General features: G+C 46.4%; 1 protein-coding gene across 1 annotated transcript; it reads right to left on the bottom strand.

Moving 5' to 3' along the window:
- Window positions 1-646: 646 nt before the first annotated feature.
- On the bottom strand, window positions 647-16,619 carry FAF2 (Fas associated factor family member 2). The gene is made up of 11 exons (XM_042790002.1): window positions 16,506-16,619; window positions 9,167-9,235; window positions 8,606-8,740; window positions 7,815-7,891; window positions 6,535-6,673; window positions 5,127-5,212; window positions 4,955-5,046; window positions 3,339-3,516; window positions 2,253-2,424; window positions 1,903-2,046; window positions 647-1,431 (listed from the first exon to the last, which is right to left on the bottom strand). Exons 1-11 carry the CDS (start codon window positions 16,566-16,568, stop codon window positions 1,249-1,251), a joined length of 1,338 nt encoding a protein of 445 aa, XP_042645936.1. The 5' UTR covers window positions 16,569-16,619; the 3' UTR covers window positions 647-1,248.
- Window positions 16,620-17,115: the final 496 nt, after the last annotated feature.

Raw genomic sequence — 17,115 nt, 5'->3', positions numbered from 1 at the left:
AAGCCACACTGCTCCAGGAGGCTCCGTGGCCAGAAAGGGAACAGCTCTTCCTCTGGGAGGAAAAGGATCTCCTCTCCCTGTTGAGTAAGCCCTAGAGCTGCTGGGAAAGGCAGCTGGTTTACTATAGCTTGCAAGCCCCAGAAAGGGCGGAGGGATCTCCCTGCTCCCTTTAGTGCTTCATGCCCGCAGGTGAGCACAGGTACCTGTCCAAAACAGGCACCCAGCTCACAGAAGGGTGGGTAAGGAACAGGCTTCTACCCCTCTCACTTTGGGCAGGAGCACCGCTCCACAGCCCTGACCAAGCCTCTGGGGATCAGGAAAGAGAGGCTCACACCCCCCTTCTCCCCACTTCACGTCTATTTTCCACCTTGATGCAGGAAGGGTGCCCCAGCCCTCTAAGCAAAGGAAAGGCTCCTGCCCCAGGCAGGCAGCACAGCAGCAACCCCAGCACTGCCTGACCTGTGGTGTGAACGCTGTGCCTTACACCAGTGGCTCCACTGGCCCCAAATGACCAATTCAAGACCAGAAGGTAAGCGTACCCACCCTGCTGTGAGTAGTAACTTACTATAGCAGCAGAGGAGCTGGAACCCCCTCCCCGGTGCTTGGCTGGGGCAGGGGGCACAGGCAGAAAGCATTGGCACAGACATGCTAGAGGCAGAGTTTATTACACTACGCAGGCTAAGAACCCTGGGCAAGACCCCACACGGGTAAGAATTGAACCAGCTCTTTATCAAAAAGTTAATACTATAGTCAACCCCCTTCTCCTTTGGTCATTACAAAGCAAGAGAAATATTAAAAGAAAGATATTTATACACAGAGGGAAGCTGAAGAGATTCTGTTCAGCCCCACCCCCCCACTCCCAGCACATTCAGGTGCCTGGTCTTCTGGCTGGCAGGAGCAGCAGAGTATCAAATCTTCACAAGATACCAGGTTGTTGGGGTTTTATTATTATTGTTGTCAATAAAAGCAATAGTTACTGAGAGCTGCCATTCCTGTTCCTCCCCAGGGAGGGCGGAGGGGCAACACCAGCTCCCCTCCCTCTCTGCCCTCTTAAGTGTAGGGGATGGCTGTGTACACGGGTGTGTGAGGACGTGCCCACACTTCCTCTCGCCAGTGCACACACACAGCACAGCTGGCACAGGCGATGTGGTCTCTGATCCCTCGTTTGTATGCAGTCTTTTAAAAAAAATATTGTATTATAATAATAATATGAATTTCTCTTTCCATTTTGTGTCTTCTGGAAAAGTGTCAATCGTCCGTGAGGTCCTGCACAAAGAGGACTTCCGTGTGGCTGAGTCCGGCCTCCTGCAGCGTGGGTGGGTTGGGCCACTCCTCTGTAGGGAGGCAGGGCAGGACACGGCGAGGGAAGTTGGCCTCAATCTGAAACTTTTCAGGACTTTCTTTCAAGGAGAACAAGAAGTCATGGATCACCTGGGGAAGAAGCACAGGAATAAGCTGGGAGAGCAATGACACAGCCAGACTGTATCCATGGCATCTCACAGTGGGGGAAGGTTACCAAACTTGCACCATCACTGCATTGTAGATGCAAGACAGCCATTTTCTTAGCATTTGCATGAAACTGGATTTGTCACCGAGTACCTAGGGAGTCCAGACAGCGTTTCTGGCTCTTCTTACACCATTATGTAATAGGGAGCAACAAAAAAATCTCAGCTTTTCAGAAGAAAACAGCTTCTTCCATTTTTTTCTTTTAATCTCTCTTCTAAGCTGGTGGGACCAGGTCCCATGACACCCTCCTTACCCAGGAACAACTACCTATTGAGGCTCTACAGCAAAGGCCACCATTTGGCAGTCCAATGGAACCAAAGCTTTACTGAGCCACCTGGAGAATCTCCTGACCTTCTTTCACTCTGGGAAAACCCATCAGCTCTGCCCCAAGCTCACCGTCAATGACTGTGTGAAGTGAAATCGTCGCTCCACTCGGGAATCGTTAGGCAGCTTGAAAATGATCTTAACGCTCTCCGGGTCATCGGGATGTGGTTCGGGAGGAAGGCATTCGGACTTCCGCTCCTTCTCCTCCTGCAGAGTCTGCAAGCAAAGTAAGGAGGCAGCAGATGACCTTTATGCTTGTCCCTTGCAGCACAGCTGCTCCAGGAGGCCTGGAGGACACTCAAGCCCCGAGCAAGACAAGCAGCTCCAACCTGACAAGAAAGCCCTGCTGCAGGCACTGCCCCTACACAGCGTGAGCATCCAACAGGGCACAGCAGCCTCTCCAGCAGTCAGCTTGCTCTCACCTGTCGCCGCCTCTCCTCTGCTAGTTTTTGCTGCTGCACTTCCTCCTCCTTCTTCTTCTTCCTCTCCCATTCCTCCTTCTTCTTGCGCTCCTTTTCCTGGTCCGCACGCAAGGATGCCAGGTATGCCTCATCCTGCTGCTGCCTCAGAACTTGGGTTTGGTTTCTCTCCTCCCTGCAAACAGGAGCAGGGAGCGGTCAGACTTGGCAGGCCCCAAGGCAAAGGCACAGCAGGCCGATGGCAGACCTGAGGGTGCAGGTACAGCCTCAAAGAAGCGCACACACCAGGTAATGCCTCATTTAGAATACCATGAGCTCCTAAAATGCAAGCCATCTCCACAGTCCCTAGCACACAAACTGTTTCCCTAGCTTGAGTGGAAGTGAACTGAACACAAAAGATTTCTCACCCACTGCAGCTTGACCGAGCACATAAGCAGTGCCCAGGATTTCTGCCTCATACTTGAGGTTCCTCATGGTTTTATCTCCTTCGGGTAATTCCTTGTGCATTTCAGAAACCAGATGTATCAAAATGTGTTACTGGGTCCCCCACAGAGACCATGGGGCAGACGAAGGGCAGACAGAAGACCAGAAGGTAGCATCCTACTACAGACAAAGCCTGCAAATCCCTACAGAGTTTTCAGGGACTGGAGCTCGTGCTCGCAAGGCACTACCAGAAACACAGTCGGAATTCAGGACAGCCAACCCAGGCAGCAACACTCACTTGCCCATCAACTGCCTGTAGACACCAACTCTCCTCCTGCCTGCAATGCCTTTGCTCCCACTTGGCTCCTACTGGCTACTGTCCAAGCTTTACCTGCAAAGCTCCAGCAAGCTAAGGGTGTGCTCCAACTGCAGAAAACAGTAGAGCACTCACACCCACCTTTCAGTAGCAGGCAACACATCCAGCTCCCTGGCTATAGGGTGACCTGAATTTATGGACCAGTGATCCCACTGGGAAGAGAAGAGCCCATGGGCTGCGTTACAGAACAGGAGATGCTGAGCTACCTGCCTACAATGGTGTCTGAAGGGAGGAAGGGGCAAAGCCTGCCTCTGCAAGGTCTGCATTACTAGGCTCAGGTCCCATCATACCTTTCCAAACGTTCGGACACCAGGTACGTCTGGTTGGCATCCATGATGAACGTCAGTTGATAAATGAGGTCATCAGCCTGGATGAGGCCTTCTAGACGTCCAACTACTGTCATTCTGCGATCCTTCAGCATAATCACAGCCAGGAATGGGTATGTGTTCTCTCGCAGAGCCTGGGAGACTAGGAAAGAGGCACAAACATCACCATAACTGCCCCAATCCAGAAGGGTCAACAAGAGGCACAACAGCACAAACCCTTTCCATCACCAAAGGCACAGGGAATAAGCCTCCACAGCCATGATCTCTTCTAAGGCAGAAAAGGCCTCAGGCTCCATTTTGTCAAACTGAACCCTAAAAATTAGCAAAGGGAGGAAGTGGCTTGGAACAGAGACACTGAGGGGAAAAAGCAAGCTTTCAAGTAATGAAAAAGGTTCTTTAATTCAAGCAGGAAGGAATTGCTCTGAATGTCCATTCAGAATGGGACAAAACACACCCTCCTGGCTTTAAACTGCAGGAAAAGAAACACGGGTCAAGCACAGGGAACCAGTTCCTAAGATGATTAAGGATGGCGGGATTCTGGAAGATACCATCATGGGGAAGATACCAGAGGGTCTATCCTGGACATTCCTGAAAATTAGGTTGTCTCTGCCAGAAGCAGGTTCTGTCTTGAGGCAGGGAATGAAGCAGATCAGGGTTTTTTAAATTACTGTTCACCTATGGCTGCTGACCACCTCAAAACATGCATGGCACATCATGCAACTTGGAGCCATCGCTACCAAAGGAGCCCTCCAAACTAAATCAGAGCACTCTGTGGATTAAACGGATGGTCACAGTCCCTTCCAGCTCTGCTTTCTAGGCTGTGACTCCAAAGCACTGCAGCAAGGAAACAGCAGTAAACTACAAGAAGATCTCCTTAGGAAGCCATTCTTTCAAGGTGTTAACAGCTGGTAGCCAAACTATGAAGCCAAGAATGACCCATATTTAGTACCAAAACTCCTGGTCTCTCCTGCCATGAAACAGGAGGGGTCAGAAGTGATAAAGGTGGCATGAACGGGACCTTGGAAAAAGGCTCTATGTGCAAACCCCTACCCAAAATGCTGACAGGCCAAGTATCAACAGCTCTGGAAAGACAGTACTTAAAAGGACCTCACTGTGGACTTTCGAGGAGACAGTGAGACTGGGTGTGGAGTAAACATGACTGTCTCTCAGAAAGAATGCACCTAACAAGTCACCCCAGGCATAATACAAGCCAGTGTTAAGGGTACAGCTACTCAGATACTTGTTTCTGCCCTCAGTTTAATCCTCAACACACACCCGCCAACCTCCATTAACAAGGCACTAAAAGCAGCTTGAATGCCCTCAAAGATCACAAAACTAGGACTGCCCAGAAACATAGGGAACAGTGGAGGTGAAGAGCAGAAGGTATTTCCCTGGCATCCAAACAGACCCTCTGAGATATCACATGGAAACCAACACGTATTTCCCCATGCAATCCTGAAATCTCTTGTCTGCTTGCACAAAAACCAACAGTGTGGTCACACACGCAAATGTTTCAAAGAGCATTTGGCTTCGTATAGAGACAGGAGGGGATAGGCAAAGCCCAGGAGGGACACACTCACCTCTGTATCCCTCTGGTTTATTGGTTGAGCAAGCCCAGAAGAGCATTCTAGTGTTTATGAGGGTGATCACCTCAGGTACACACAGTGTATTGCTAGGGGATAAGAAAAGATCTTGTGAATGAAGCTGCATTTAAAGTGTAAAGATAACTATTTGGAAAACTCTCCTACCTACCGGCAGAATTCATCTGTGTCTTGGTGGTCATCTCCATGAAGATAAACCAACAGAAAGCGCAGCTCCCGCTTGGCATCATTCAGTGCCTTGGCATAAGAGCAGAGGAGGTAAAGTTACAGGGTCTCTAGGCAAGGGCAAAGCAGCACTCACAAGACGTGTGACAGCTCAGCAACATCTACCTGGGCCATGACTCTGTCACTAGCGTGGTTTTAATGAAGCAGCAGTGGAGGATGAACCTGTCAGACCTTCTGACTAAACTCTCATTGAAGGGGGCTACAATGGTGTTTTCACGCTTCTTTCAGCATGTGGCGCTGGAGAACGCTGAACTGGGAGTGAAGCCAGGTAGGCAACTGCACAGAACGACAGCCCCCACCGAGCCGCCAGACTCAGCTGGCAGGGAAGAGCCTTCCTTCACCCCTCAGACTCACAGCAGCCAAGGGCTGAGCTTTCCACCCTAGCCTGTACAGGACACAATCTTCAGACCACATCAAATGAAAATGCTACTGAAAAAAAAAAGATAACTCAATAATGCTGCAGGCTCCAACAAAAAACAAACAAAAAACCCCTTTTTTTGCATCTACAGTCTCTGGATTCCACTCACCCAAGAACATTTCTTAACAAGACCACTGGATAAGTGCATAATAGGCTCCCTGTTTTACTGGCACTGGGTTTTGGTAGCCTAACCATTCCGTGGTTATTTAGGTTTGGATTCCAGGCAAGACAGAGGGAACTAAAAGAGCTGTGGGGGCGGCGAGCTCCATCGCTGTGCAGCGTGGAGCAGATACAGACTCCACATTCTTCCCTGGCACTCGGGAAGCAGTGCTGATCCAACTGTCTGCTAGGATGCACTGCAGGAGGCCCTTGCCTTGGCTAGGCTGAGAGAAGGTACAGAAGAGGCAGTACCCACTGGGACGTCCCTTTTTTACAGGGACAACCATCAGCCGCAATCTAGCATATGGAACTCTCACCTCCCATAATTTCTTCAGGGGCTCCCTCTCTCAATTTTGAGGTCCTGCACCAAGTTCTGCATTTGCATTATAATACAAGCCCAGGCAGTCAACCCCAATTTGGTCAACAGAAGGACAGACTCTGGCATACCACATCAGTTTATAAAAACAAAGGCAGGATGACAAAGAATAGCTGTTGGCTACAGAGCCATACAGACGGTCGAGGAACAGTCAGAGCAGCTTTGCTTTCCAACTTTGTAGGCTTGGCACATCATCAAGCCTGGCAGACACTGGTTTTCCAATACACTTGTTCACTAGCTCTCCATTACCCTTTTAGAGAGTTTGGGGACAAATGCAGGGCTTTTAGATGAAGTCATTTAGCCATATAGGCCCCAATATTGTCTGACAAAATCCCCACTCTCCATCTCCCCATGATCTATGCACCAACATGTGACACTGACCTGGCTGTAAGTTCCCTGGTAGAAGACAGGATGTATCCTCCCATATTTTTCCTCAAACATATGAATAAATGAAATAATGTCACCCACTGGGTCAGTGACCCGACTACGAGGATCAGGGCGTATAAAGCGCAGAGCAAACCTACGAAAAAAGCAAAGGACACTAGAAACTCAGCTTACTGACTTTCTGAAGAACAGGTTTTCTTTTCCACAGACAGTCACTGGTATTCGTAAGGAGGAAAAAAGTCACATCTGAGACTCTTGAACATTTATAATCACAACCTAAACTGCCACCCACTCCAAACTGATACCATTGCTACCCACTGGTCAAATATTATCTCATTCCAGGCATCAGCAAGTATCTGAATTCTGTGTGATTAACAGTTTTGTCTTCCTCTAAGGCATCAGGCATAAGCCACACCAGTGTGAGGTTTGGAGAATTTAGTCACAGACAGGCTGTTAAAAGCCACACAGTTTTGCCCAGATAACTTTGAAAACTACATTTCTGCTATTCCAAGACTAACAATTCCAGAGGGCAAAGAGCTGCAGAAAGACCATTACACTAGGAGTCCAATGAAAACAGAAAAAAACCCGATTCCTCTCAGGCTGAAAAAGCTTAACTGCAAGGCAGATATCAATGCTGTTTAGTTCTATTGACACATAGAAGTTACACTGAACTTTGAAAATATCTTTAAGGGAAAAAAAAAGTAATACATAGGGGAAACAGCCAAAAAACCACAGATGTAGAACCACTGGATATTTATCACCTTTCAGTATTCCTTTTTCTATCAATGCTGTAAGGAGGCAAGATGAACTAGCCCTTCAGGGCAGTAAAGGGAGAAAAGGCAACAGACACCAAAGGGGAAAAAGCAGAGGTGTTTACAGTTTGGGTTTTGCCAAGTAACATACAGGTATTAGGGCAGGTTAACCTGCAGCCCAGCCCAATGGGACACAATTCTGACCAAGTTGTCTGTCCAAGAATGCTGGACAGTTTGACACACTGTTTTGCATCCCCTTTGTGTGACACTCAAAACTGTAATGCTGCATGAAGTTAGAACTCCCAATTAAATATTTCATTTATAGAGCTGCAAGATGGTCTTTTTCTCTACAATAAGATTTATTTCTTACTCAGTGTAGAAACTTTACAAGGCTACAGATAAAGCCAGATGAGCAAATAAATGGAAAATCTGCCATTAAAGATCCAAGTGACAGAAGTACAGCCAAATGTAAGCTAGTGTGTGCCTTGATGCAGTCAATATGAGTCAGCACAAAGAAGTACTTACCTAAATATATCAAGTAATGTGTAATAGGTAAACCGGAATGGAAGCATTATGAAGTAGTAACCCCAACCTAACAGGCCCTGCAATTACAAACAAAGAGTTAGAAGAGTCTCCACATCAGGAACAGGCCTACTAAAGCAAAGTGTCCACCAGCATCAAGCATACAGTCATGCATGGGAGTATCAGTGTTCTAAGCACTGCAAAAAAGCTCAGCAATATTTCAGTGCTTCAGACACATCAAATCAAATTTAAGTGACTAACCTGGTTTATTCAGAATTCAACATGACACATCTGAGAACTGGTGTCACTGACTATCCAAACAGGAATGCTTTTGCTCTGTGCTAATTTTCTTAGCTGTACAAAGGGATTAACGGCCCTGAGTCTTACAGGTGCTCATGTGAATTTGTTTGTGAAACATTAATGCAAGTAATTGATACTGCATTCAAATTAATATACATTTTAAGGGGGTCGTAAAAAGAAAAATATATTATTACTCTGCCATAAGGACAGGACAGTCCTTTGTTCCAACTGAACTGATCAAAAAGCTTTACTGAGCCACAGCAAGACATTTTATGACACAAAGAAGGTCGTCTCATACTGTGAATCACGCCAGAGAGAAAATATCCACAGTAGTAGGCTGAAGGAATAGCTCTAACATTTTGTTTTCAGAAGATAAAATATTTAGAAAGGAGATAACAGCCTATAGAGAAAACAACTCCCTTCCCTGTTTGCAAGTTCTGCTGTTCAAAGAGTCACCCAAGAAGCAGGACAAAATCCACAATAAGATAACTTGCCCTTGGCTGTGGCCTTGAGACAACGTAGCTGTAGATCCTGTGGTCGGCTGTATTGACCTGCAATGGCCGTGATGGAGGAGGATTAAAGACACTTGGGACACCCTCTTGCTCATTCAGTCGGTCCTGTACAGCTGCCTTTAACACAAGAAAGAAGAAAAGGAGGTTGCAGACATGTAAGGATGGCAAAAAATACCTTTTTTATACTTCGGACAGTAACAATAGGTATTACTTGTCCACAGCCCCAGAGCACTGGATAAGCACAACTCATTACAATCTAACCACCAATACTCTTTTCTGTATAGAAAGCCTTCTCCCTGGCAGCCTGCACACGTGCTACAGGAAGTTGCAGTGTACCAGTCAAGCGACTGTTCGCAGCCGTAACAACTCTGCTGTATACTTCTGAAACCAGCTCTCCAGACATATCAAGATACTGTTATAAAGAGCTACTACTGTAAATTCAGGGGTTGACAGATTAAATCTTATTGTTGCCCCCCCCTCCCCCGAATACTCCATTTAATCCAGGTGCTTGGAAACCACTACAAATCTTATCTGCAATGGTACCTCTATGTTCCAGTTGTGCTGCTCCAGTGTGTGACGACATTGGTCCATGGACTCTATGCCGGTCAGGTCCTAAAGGAGAAGAATAAAAGCAGATGACTGCCAGGGAAGTGCTGTATTTTTATTGTTCTTTGCAACATGTGAGCACAGGCAGGGGTTACCGCAACACATTAAAAAAAAAGTATTGTGGTAAAGTTCTCTGCTCTCAGTTTAAGAGCAGAGCAACCTGAGCCAACCCAAATCCGTAAACACACAGGAGGCCTCCAACAGGCCTTTGCTCTCTTCCAGTGTTAGCCAATTCTCAGCAGTGCCCAAGGTCTGTTACTACAACTACACTCATCCCAGCCAGGAATCTAACATAATACTGCCAACAAGTTTCACTCTGGAAGGATATGCCAGGCTGATGCCCTCAAACGTCACCTCAAAGCATCAACTTGAGACAGGCAAAGCATTTCTGAAAGCCCAAGATGACCATTACTTCACACACTGCGGGCATAAACAGAGACTAAAACTACAATAAGCCAGGCACCAATGAAGGTAGTGCTTTCCAGCATCACAGGATTCTACAATAAAAAACAAACAAAAAAACCACAGTCCAACACAGTACTTGAAACAGAAAACATTGCACAAACACACCAGCAGACCTCAGAGCCACTGGGCTCTCATGTCAGTGTTTAAGGCGGCATATTTTAACACTGTGCCAATCAGAACTTCTGCACAAGAGATCAAACAACTATTTTTATTACAGGAAGCCACATCAGCACCTCTTGAATGGAGATAAATCTTTGCTGAAGTGAATACCCCTGTCACTGCCACAGAAACACATCTCTCCCCATACCACTCGCTGTAAGGTGCTTGAACAGACATTTCAGGGTTGTATACCCTACCTATCACCAGAGCTGAAGCACGCAATTTCATGGGAAAGCATAAAGCCACAAATGTGCTGCTACTACCCTTTTAACAACAATCCTTTGAATCAGTCAGTGAAAGAGCATTACAGGTGACACCATTAACAACGCTGGCCACTTTGAGGGAAACTGCTGTTATTTTAAAATTAAAAATGAGTAAAAAGGTGGGGGTATTTTTATAACTGGGCTACAGAAAGCCAGGAAAACAGCTATACCTTCAGAAATAATTGTTTAGCTTAGATACAAGACGGCAGAAGCAAAGACAGTAATTGTCACAAGCAGTTTAACAAATTCAACATAAAAATGTGCTGTACACACATACTCAACAAAAACGTGTGCATACAAGGAGGCTGTTGAAATATAACATTTTCTCCAGCAAGGTCATTCTCAACAAGAGAACTCTGCAAATTCCTAATGTTTCATGTCCTCACCTGATGGATTTATCTCCAGACACCTCCCCAGCCTGCTGGTGTAACATGCCAGAGGATGCTCCTCCCTCAGCGGCTCAGGGACCGCACAGAGAAGTGAAGCAGGTTGCTTTCCCACTGAACTGCTACACGCGGTGACAGCCGGAGCCTGCTGACCTGCAGAGGCTGTGTGAGCCAACCTACACAAGAGCCTTGCCTGCACTCTGCCCACCAGTTCCACACATGCTTCTCTTCAGCACTTGAGATCTCATCCATGCAAGAGTTTAGCAAAGAGCAGGGAACTTTTGCTCCCTGTGTCTGTCAAACAGCATGTAGCTTTTCTGCAGGAGGCAGCCTATGACGAGTGCAAACACAGAGTGGTGAGGTGAGGATACAAATCCTTATGTGCAGTTTCTATTACACCTTGTGATCCAATCAATTGTTAGCAATCCTATTTAATTCCGCTTGTCATCTCCCCCATCTCCTGCTTCATTTAAAAGCCCCTGAGGTAGTCTTGACAAGCTGACCATTTCAGAATGCACTGAATTGGATTTTTACTGGAGAAGGATGGTGCATCTATTTCCTACCCTGCCCCCATTTATACATTCCACATGCTATTTCCACCCAAGTCACACTGTGGACAAATGCTCTATTCAATCTCTGGGATCAGTTCAAACATCTGAACATTTCTTGGCTTCTTTCTCATCAATCTCCACAGATCTCTACCTTTCTCCACAATCTACTGGGCAAGAACCATTGTTCCATTCTACTATACAGAACTGGACTGTTCAAAGCATTGCTGACATTAACTTTGTGATTGCACACAGAAAAAGATACTTCAAGTCACTGCTCAATGCTGTATAAATATTTATAAGTTAAGTCTGCAGCAAGCCTTGCAAGGGAGCACTACAGAAGTGAGTTTCATAGAAGAAAAATTAAGCTCAGTGAACTCAGCTGTTGCTGCCAGAACACCTTCATTTATCACTTAGCTTCACAATTGAGTGTTTTAGTTTAACTACCTTTCTTTAAAAATGTGCTTCCCTGAGTAAAATTTAAGGTTTATATTCTGATTTTTTTTTTTATCCTAAACTCCTACAGAACATACTTCATTGTCCTTTTAGAAGGGCATCTTAAACAGGGCCTGCAATTTACTCTATTTGATTTTATAGCGGAGTCACAATGCATGGATTTAAAAGCCTTGAAAGTCTTCTGACCACCATTCCTTAACACCCCGGAAATTCTGCTGGTGTTTGCAAAATTTACAAGATTCAGAAACTCATTCACACCTTTCTCTCTAAATGTCTGGATTATCACTTAGCACCAATAACAGGGCTTCATGACTGAACATTCCCTTTTTAAATCATGCAAAATGCTTTAGCAGTTTTAGGTCAGAAAGCAGCACCAAAGTAAGAACCATGCAGAACTATCAATAAGCATTTAACGAGCACTGAATCACTGTAGCATTTGCAAGACTTATTGAGCTCCACAGACATACTACAGGGGAGCTAACTTCACCCCTTCCTGACCCTCCTTACAGCAACAGGCACACTGTTGGTCACACCTCAGCATTCTACAATGGCACTTTGTGGTGGTGAATCTACTTTTTTTTTTCTTAGCATCTTAATACAGTTGCTCTCAACATGAAACAGAAGTGACAAAACCACCCCCAGCAGCACAGTGCCTAGCACTCCCCACTCTTCTGATCAATGAAGCTGAACAATTAAACACTACAGGAAAAAGAAATTGCCTGTGTGAAGGCAGCTTTTAAAACTGAACACTTTTCTGAATGTTACTTGGACATGCTCCATAAGACACACTGCAGCTCCAGGATGTTCATGAAGACACATATGGGTTCATAACGATTTGCACTCAATGTAAGGAACTGCAGGAACACAGTTCAACTGTCAGTTTAGATAACACTTGCTGGTAAACACCAATACTGTTCATTATCACTCTCAATGACCACTTATACTGTTATTTCAGTACCTTCTACGGCCACTGCTTCACCTTAGTCACAGAAACAGATTAGAAACTTAAAACTCCACATCATTTCCACTGCACTAGTCATAGCATTTCTGATGAACCTCATGGCTAGCTGCAAACTGTGTTATTCATGTGCCAAACAAACAAGCATGTTCTTAGCATTCTTAAGGCTAAGAAAACAGTGTCTTCAAATCAGTCACTGCTAGTTTCCTACTCACTGCAGTCTCTCATTAGCTGCCTTGAAGAGCATATACCTTACATAGTCATAATAAGTAATAAAAAGATAAAGCCCCCTGTAGTTAAAATTAGTCCCATTGAACTAGCACCCTTAAACCTTCAAATAAATATAGATACAAGCTCAAGACAGTAGATAATATTTAGAAAACAAAATATTAAGTGCCACAAATGCCAGAAAAGTTAAACACGGTCTTCTCAAGCATCACTCAAAGCACAGTGCTACCCTAAAACATACTGAAGCTGCTGCTGGAAACGATTATTTGCATCTTTCACCTTTGAGACTGCTCAGAATGATAAAATCTTCTTGATACTGAAGAAATGGAAAGTGCAATTCCACGCTTCAAAAGCAGAAGGAATACCCCTGAGTGGACAAAGGTTGTAAACCGGACTTACGAAACTGTTCCCTCTGCAGATATGCTCAGATGTTGAAACACAGTGTAAGAGAAGAAAATCCACAGCACTAACTGGCACTGCTCAATTCCCAACCCACTGCCAAATTCCAGAGAATTACGTTTCCAAGGGTAAAGAACATCTGACTTCAAGCAAAAAAAAAAAACCAAAAAAAAAACCAAAACCCATTACTGAGAGTTTCTCTTTGCATATTACAACAAATGCCTTTATGAGGGTTTTGATCAATACGCAATACACCAAGTAGGAAATATGCCTGGAGTTTGTCTCCTCCTTCCTCATTAAATTAAAGATGTTTTCAGTCCTGAGCATTTTGTTTTCCCCAGTTGAAGTCTGAGATGGTAATGTGAGTGCTAACTTTCGCCTCTGCAAATAACACTCCATTACTTTACATTAGCATATTATAACATTAGACATCATCCCAAGTGTAATGGGCACAGATCAATACCAAGATCCTACAAAAGCTGCTTTGCTGTTTCTTCCATCTTCCAAATGAAACTGTACCTCCATAGCTTAAGATATTCACATCAACTTTCTCTCTACAGATGACAAGACAGCCAAGTCTTGACAGATGAAAAATTCAGATGCTTTTATTTTTACATTAGCCAATGCTTCTGCAGTAAACGGGAGGCAGAAAGCATGCAAGAGTGCTTTGTTGCTTTTATTTCAAGTTTATCCCAATTACCTCTCCATAATGGTAGTTTTTTTTTTTCACTCCATTAACCTGCCCTAGCAGGGTGGCAGACCACTGTCCTATTTGAGCCCTGCCTGCAGGAAGAGAGCTGCTACTTCCACCATTCTGCCAGCAGAGCTGTTTATAGGAGCACTATAAAAACACATCAAGCAAACCTCAGTAGAATTAATGCAAAGCACGTATTTAAACTGTAACCCCGATGGCTTGGGTCACAAATGGGATAGCATGCATTCACCTCTACCTTGGAAAGAGCAATTTCCAGCAGAAGTAGGATAAACAGTGTAGGGCAACAGCATCTTCAGCCAGACCTGCTGTTTGTTGGGTGAATGGCAGTCTATAGCTCTTGTTCAATGCTTCCCTTCTGGCTCTCTAGTTAACTGTAACACTACAGAGGGCCTTCTGCTATTGCTTACCTCATCTTTGTTATCCCCACTCCTTTCTTTCCTGGTCCACTCTCCACATTTATTCACATTGCAGTGGCATGCCACCTTCTGTGAAAGTACAACACTCTGCCACCACGTAACACGGTACAAATTACTTATGAAAGTGAATCACAATGAAAGTGTAAAGTTACCGTTGAAAAATCTTTAAGTGTTCCCGGCAAAGACTGTGGGAATCCCCAAAAGTTTTACAAGCTAACTATAACAGTGTTTTGCAGCAATAGCAATGTACAAATTATTTTACTGAGACTTAGCCACCCTCTCCAAACAGCAAATGCTATTTAACAGAGTCCAGCTAAAGGAAACAAGAAAAAAAAAAAAAAAAAAAAATCTTTTCCAGATGGACTGATTTACTCTACCTCATTTAAAGAATCAAGCAGGACTGCACACCTGAGCCTCTCAGGCAGGTGTGAAGTACCAGAGGAGAAGGAACCACCACTGAAGTCTATCATTAGGACAGGCTGGGTGAAAAGCTAATACCATATACCCCAGGGGACAGAAAAAACAGAGTATCCTGGTATCAAAGCCTCCTGTACTACAGCTTTCACATCAGGCTCTGGATAGCAGATGTCTTATAACTGAAAAAAATTCTTCTCTTTATAGTCTAAGGAGCATTTTTCCTCCACTTCAAACCAGGGCTCAACAGGAAGCTGGACTAAAACATAAATCCCTCCTTATGCCTTCTTCCCCTCAAGCCCCCAGCCTGCTGACCATGGCAACACCAGGTAGCATTAGGAAACAAGATTCTTTAGCTTCACAGCTGCCCACAGGGGTTTGAAAATAGCAACAAGGACACTGATGAGTGCAGCTGGTCCTATCTGTCCAGATTCAGTAGATTAATAAGTACGATATCTTACAGTAAGAGAGTGGAAGCTGGAGGACAGCTTTTACACATATATATGTGCAGCATTAGGCAATGGCTCAAACCTCATATACTTACCATGGAAATGGTAGCATTGGAAAATCAATTGTTAACATTGTTCTGCCTCCTTTATAAGTTAAGATTGCCCAAACAGCTTAATTTTCAGTAAATATTTAGAGGGGATATCTGTAAAAAAAAGGCTCCTCAGATATAGTCATGGAAAAACACCGTAATACATTAGTTACTTCAGGAGGTTGTTGAATCCCCCTGGCTCAGAGGTAAAGGCTTGGCAAGTATCTGTCTGGAATGATGAGGAACCCCTGCACCTCTCAGCTTCAGAAGGCAGGGCTCAATGCCTCTGAAGTCCCTTTAAGTTCTATAATTCTACAGTTACATCACACCAAAAAATGCAAACCACAATCTCAAAAACCATGAATATGAAGCAACAACATCAGATAAAGCACTCTTAAAAGTAAATATTGTATTTGTAAAAGAACTCTGCAATCCAAGGAACACCACATGATGCCCTAGCATTCAGAAACAAACCCAAGACACCTGAAGATAATTTTCATTGGCCAGCATGTTTAATTACTTCTTACTGAGCAACCCTAAGTATTTCAGCTCCGCAGCACTGTTTTCTCACCAGTAAACCACATCTGTTGATTAGGGTTTTTTTAATTATTCAGCTGCTGCATAGCCCTGAGGCCTTGGCAAGCTAAAGGTTAAGCAACCCAGCCCATGTTATGCAGCAGACAGCAAGATTAGATCATTACTATCCCCAGTGGCCTCCCCCCAGTAGGCACTACCAAACTGTGAGGGTTAGAAACAATTTTCTGAGAAACCACATTCCACAGAAACCCACTGGCTAACCCTCCCAAGACACCAGGAAAGGCTTGTCCATTCACCACTAACGACAAGAAAGGGAGTTTTTCAGACTACCTAATTAAAATGGCCGGGACTTACCGAGGAGTTTTTCCCGTATGGAGTTAATGGGGTTTATTCAGCAGTCACTTCCTGCCTCCCCAATTAGCGATGACAGAACACCATTCCTAATGAAGCACTCGAGGCACGCATAGCACCGACCGGCCCCTCAGCGAGGCCCCTGCCCGGGCGAGCCTGAAGCCCAGGGAGCCCAAACCCCACGCAGGAGCCTTACTCGCCCCCGCGGAAAGCACCCGTGCCCCCGCCAGGACCGGGACTGCGGGGCTCTCCTCTCCTCCCTCCTCAGGCCCAGCCCGGCACCGCCAGGCCCGCTGCAGGCAGGGCCTGCCCCGGCTCTCAGTGAGCCCCGGCCCCCCCGGCCCGCCGCAAGCCGGTCCCGTCCCACCCCAGCCCATCCCGCTCCGTGCGCCGCCGCCCCCTCCGCTCCCGCCGGCCGCACGCCCCCCGCCACGACGCGGCACCTGGAACTGCAGCAGCTTCTCAGTCTGCTCCGCCGTCAGCTCCCGCTCCTCAGGCGCCGCCATTTTGCCGCCGCCTCTGACCCGCCGCTCCGTCACTCAGCCGGAACTGACGCCTGACACCCGCACTTCCGCCCCGGCGCCAGGGTGCGCGCGACGCCGTCGTGAAGCCGATGGCCGTTTATCGGCCAGAACCGGAAATGCTCGGCCGCGCTCCGAAGAAAGCCGAAGTGCTCCCGGACCTTTCCGGAAATGTCCGAATCTCGCCGCGCTCGGGTGTTTCCCCCCCACCCCCCACCCCGGGCGCACGAAGAGTTTCGAAGTGTCCAGAACGCCCCTCGAACGTTTCCGGAGCTGGCCCGTGGGGGGGTGGGGGGTGGCTGCTTTTGGCTGTGGGAGCGGGTCCCGCGGGTGGGCTGTGGAGCGGAGCTCCTCGGGAGATGGTTGGGCTGCTTGTCAGCCACCCCCCGGGTGGGTCCTGCCGCGTGTCCGGTCCACCGGCGGCAGCTCCACCCAAGATGGCGGCCGCCACCCAAGATGGCGGCTGCGAGGGGTCGCCCGCTGCCGTCCCGGAGAGTTACGAGTGTGCGCGGGGGTGGGGACGGTCCCCCGG

Source organism: Tyto alba, unplaced genomic scaffold, assembly GCF_018691265.1.
Source record: "Tyto alba isolate M040663 unplaced genomic scaffold, T.alba_DEE_v4.0 Super-Scaffold_17, whole genome shotgun sequence".
NCBI lineage: Eukaryota > Metazoa > Chordata > Aves > Strigiformes > Tytonidae > Tyto > Tyto alba.
Note: the sequence above shows the minus strand (reverse complement) of the source record. Positions and strands in the feature narration are given on the sequence as shown.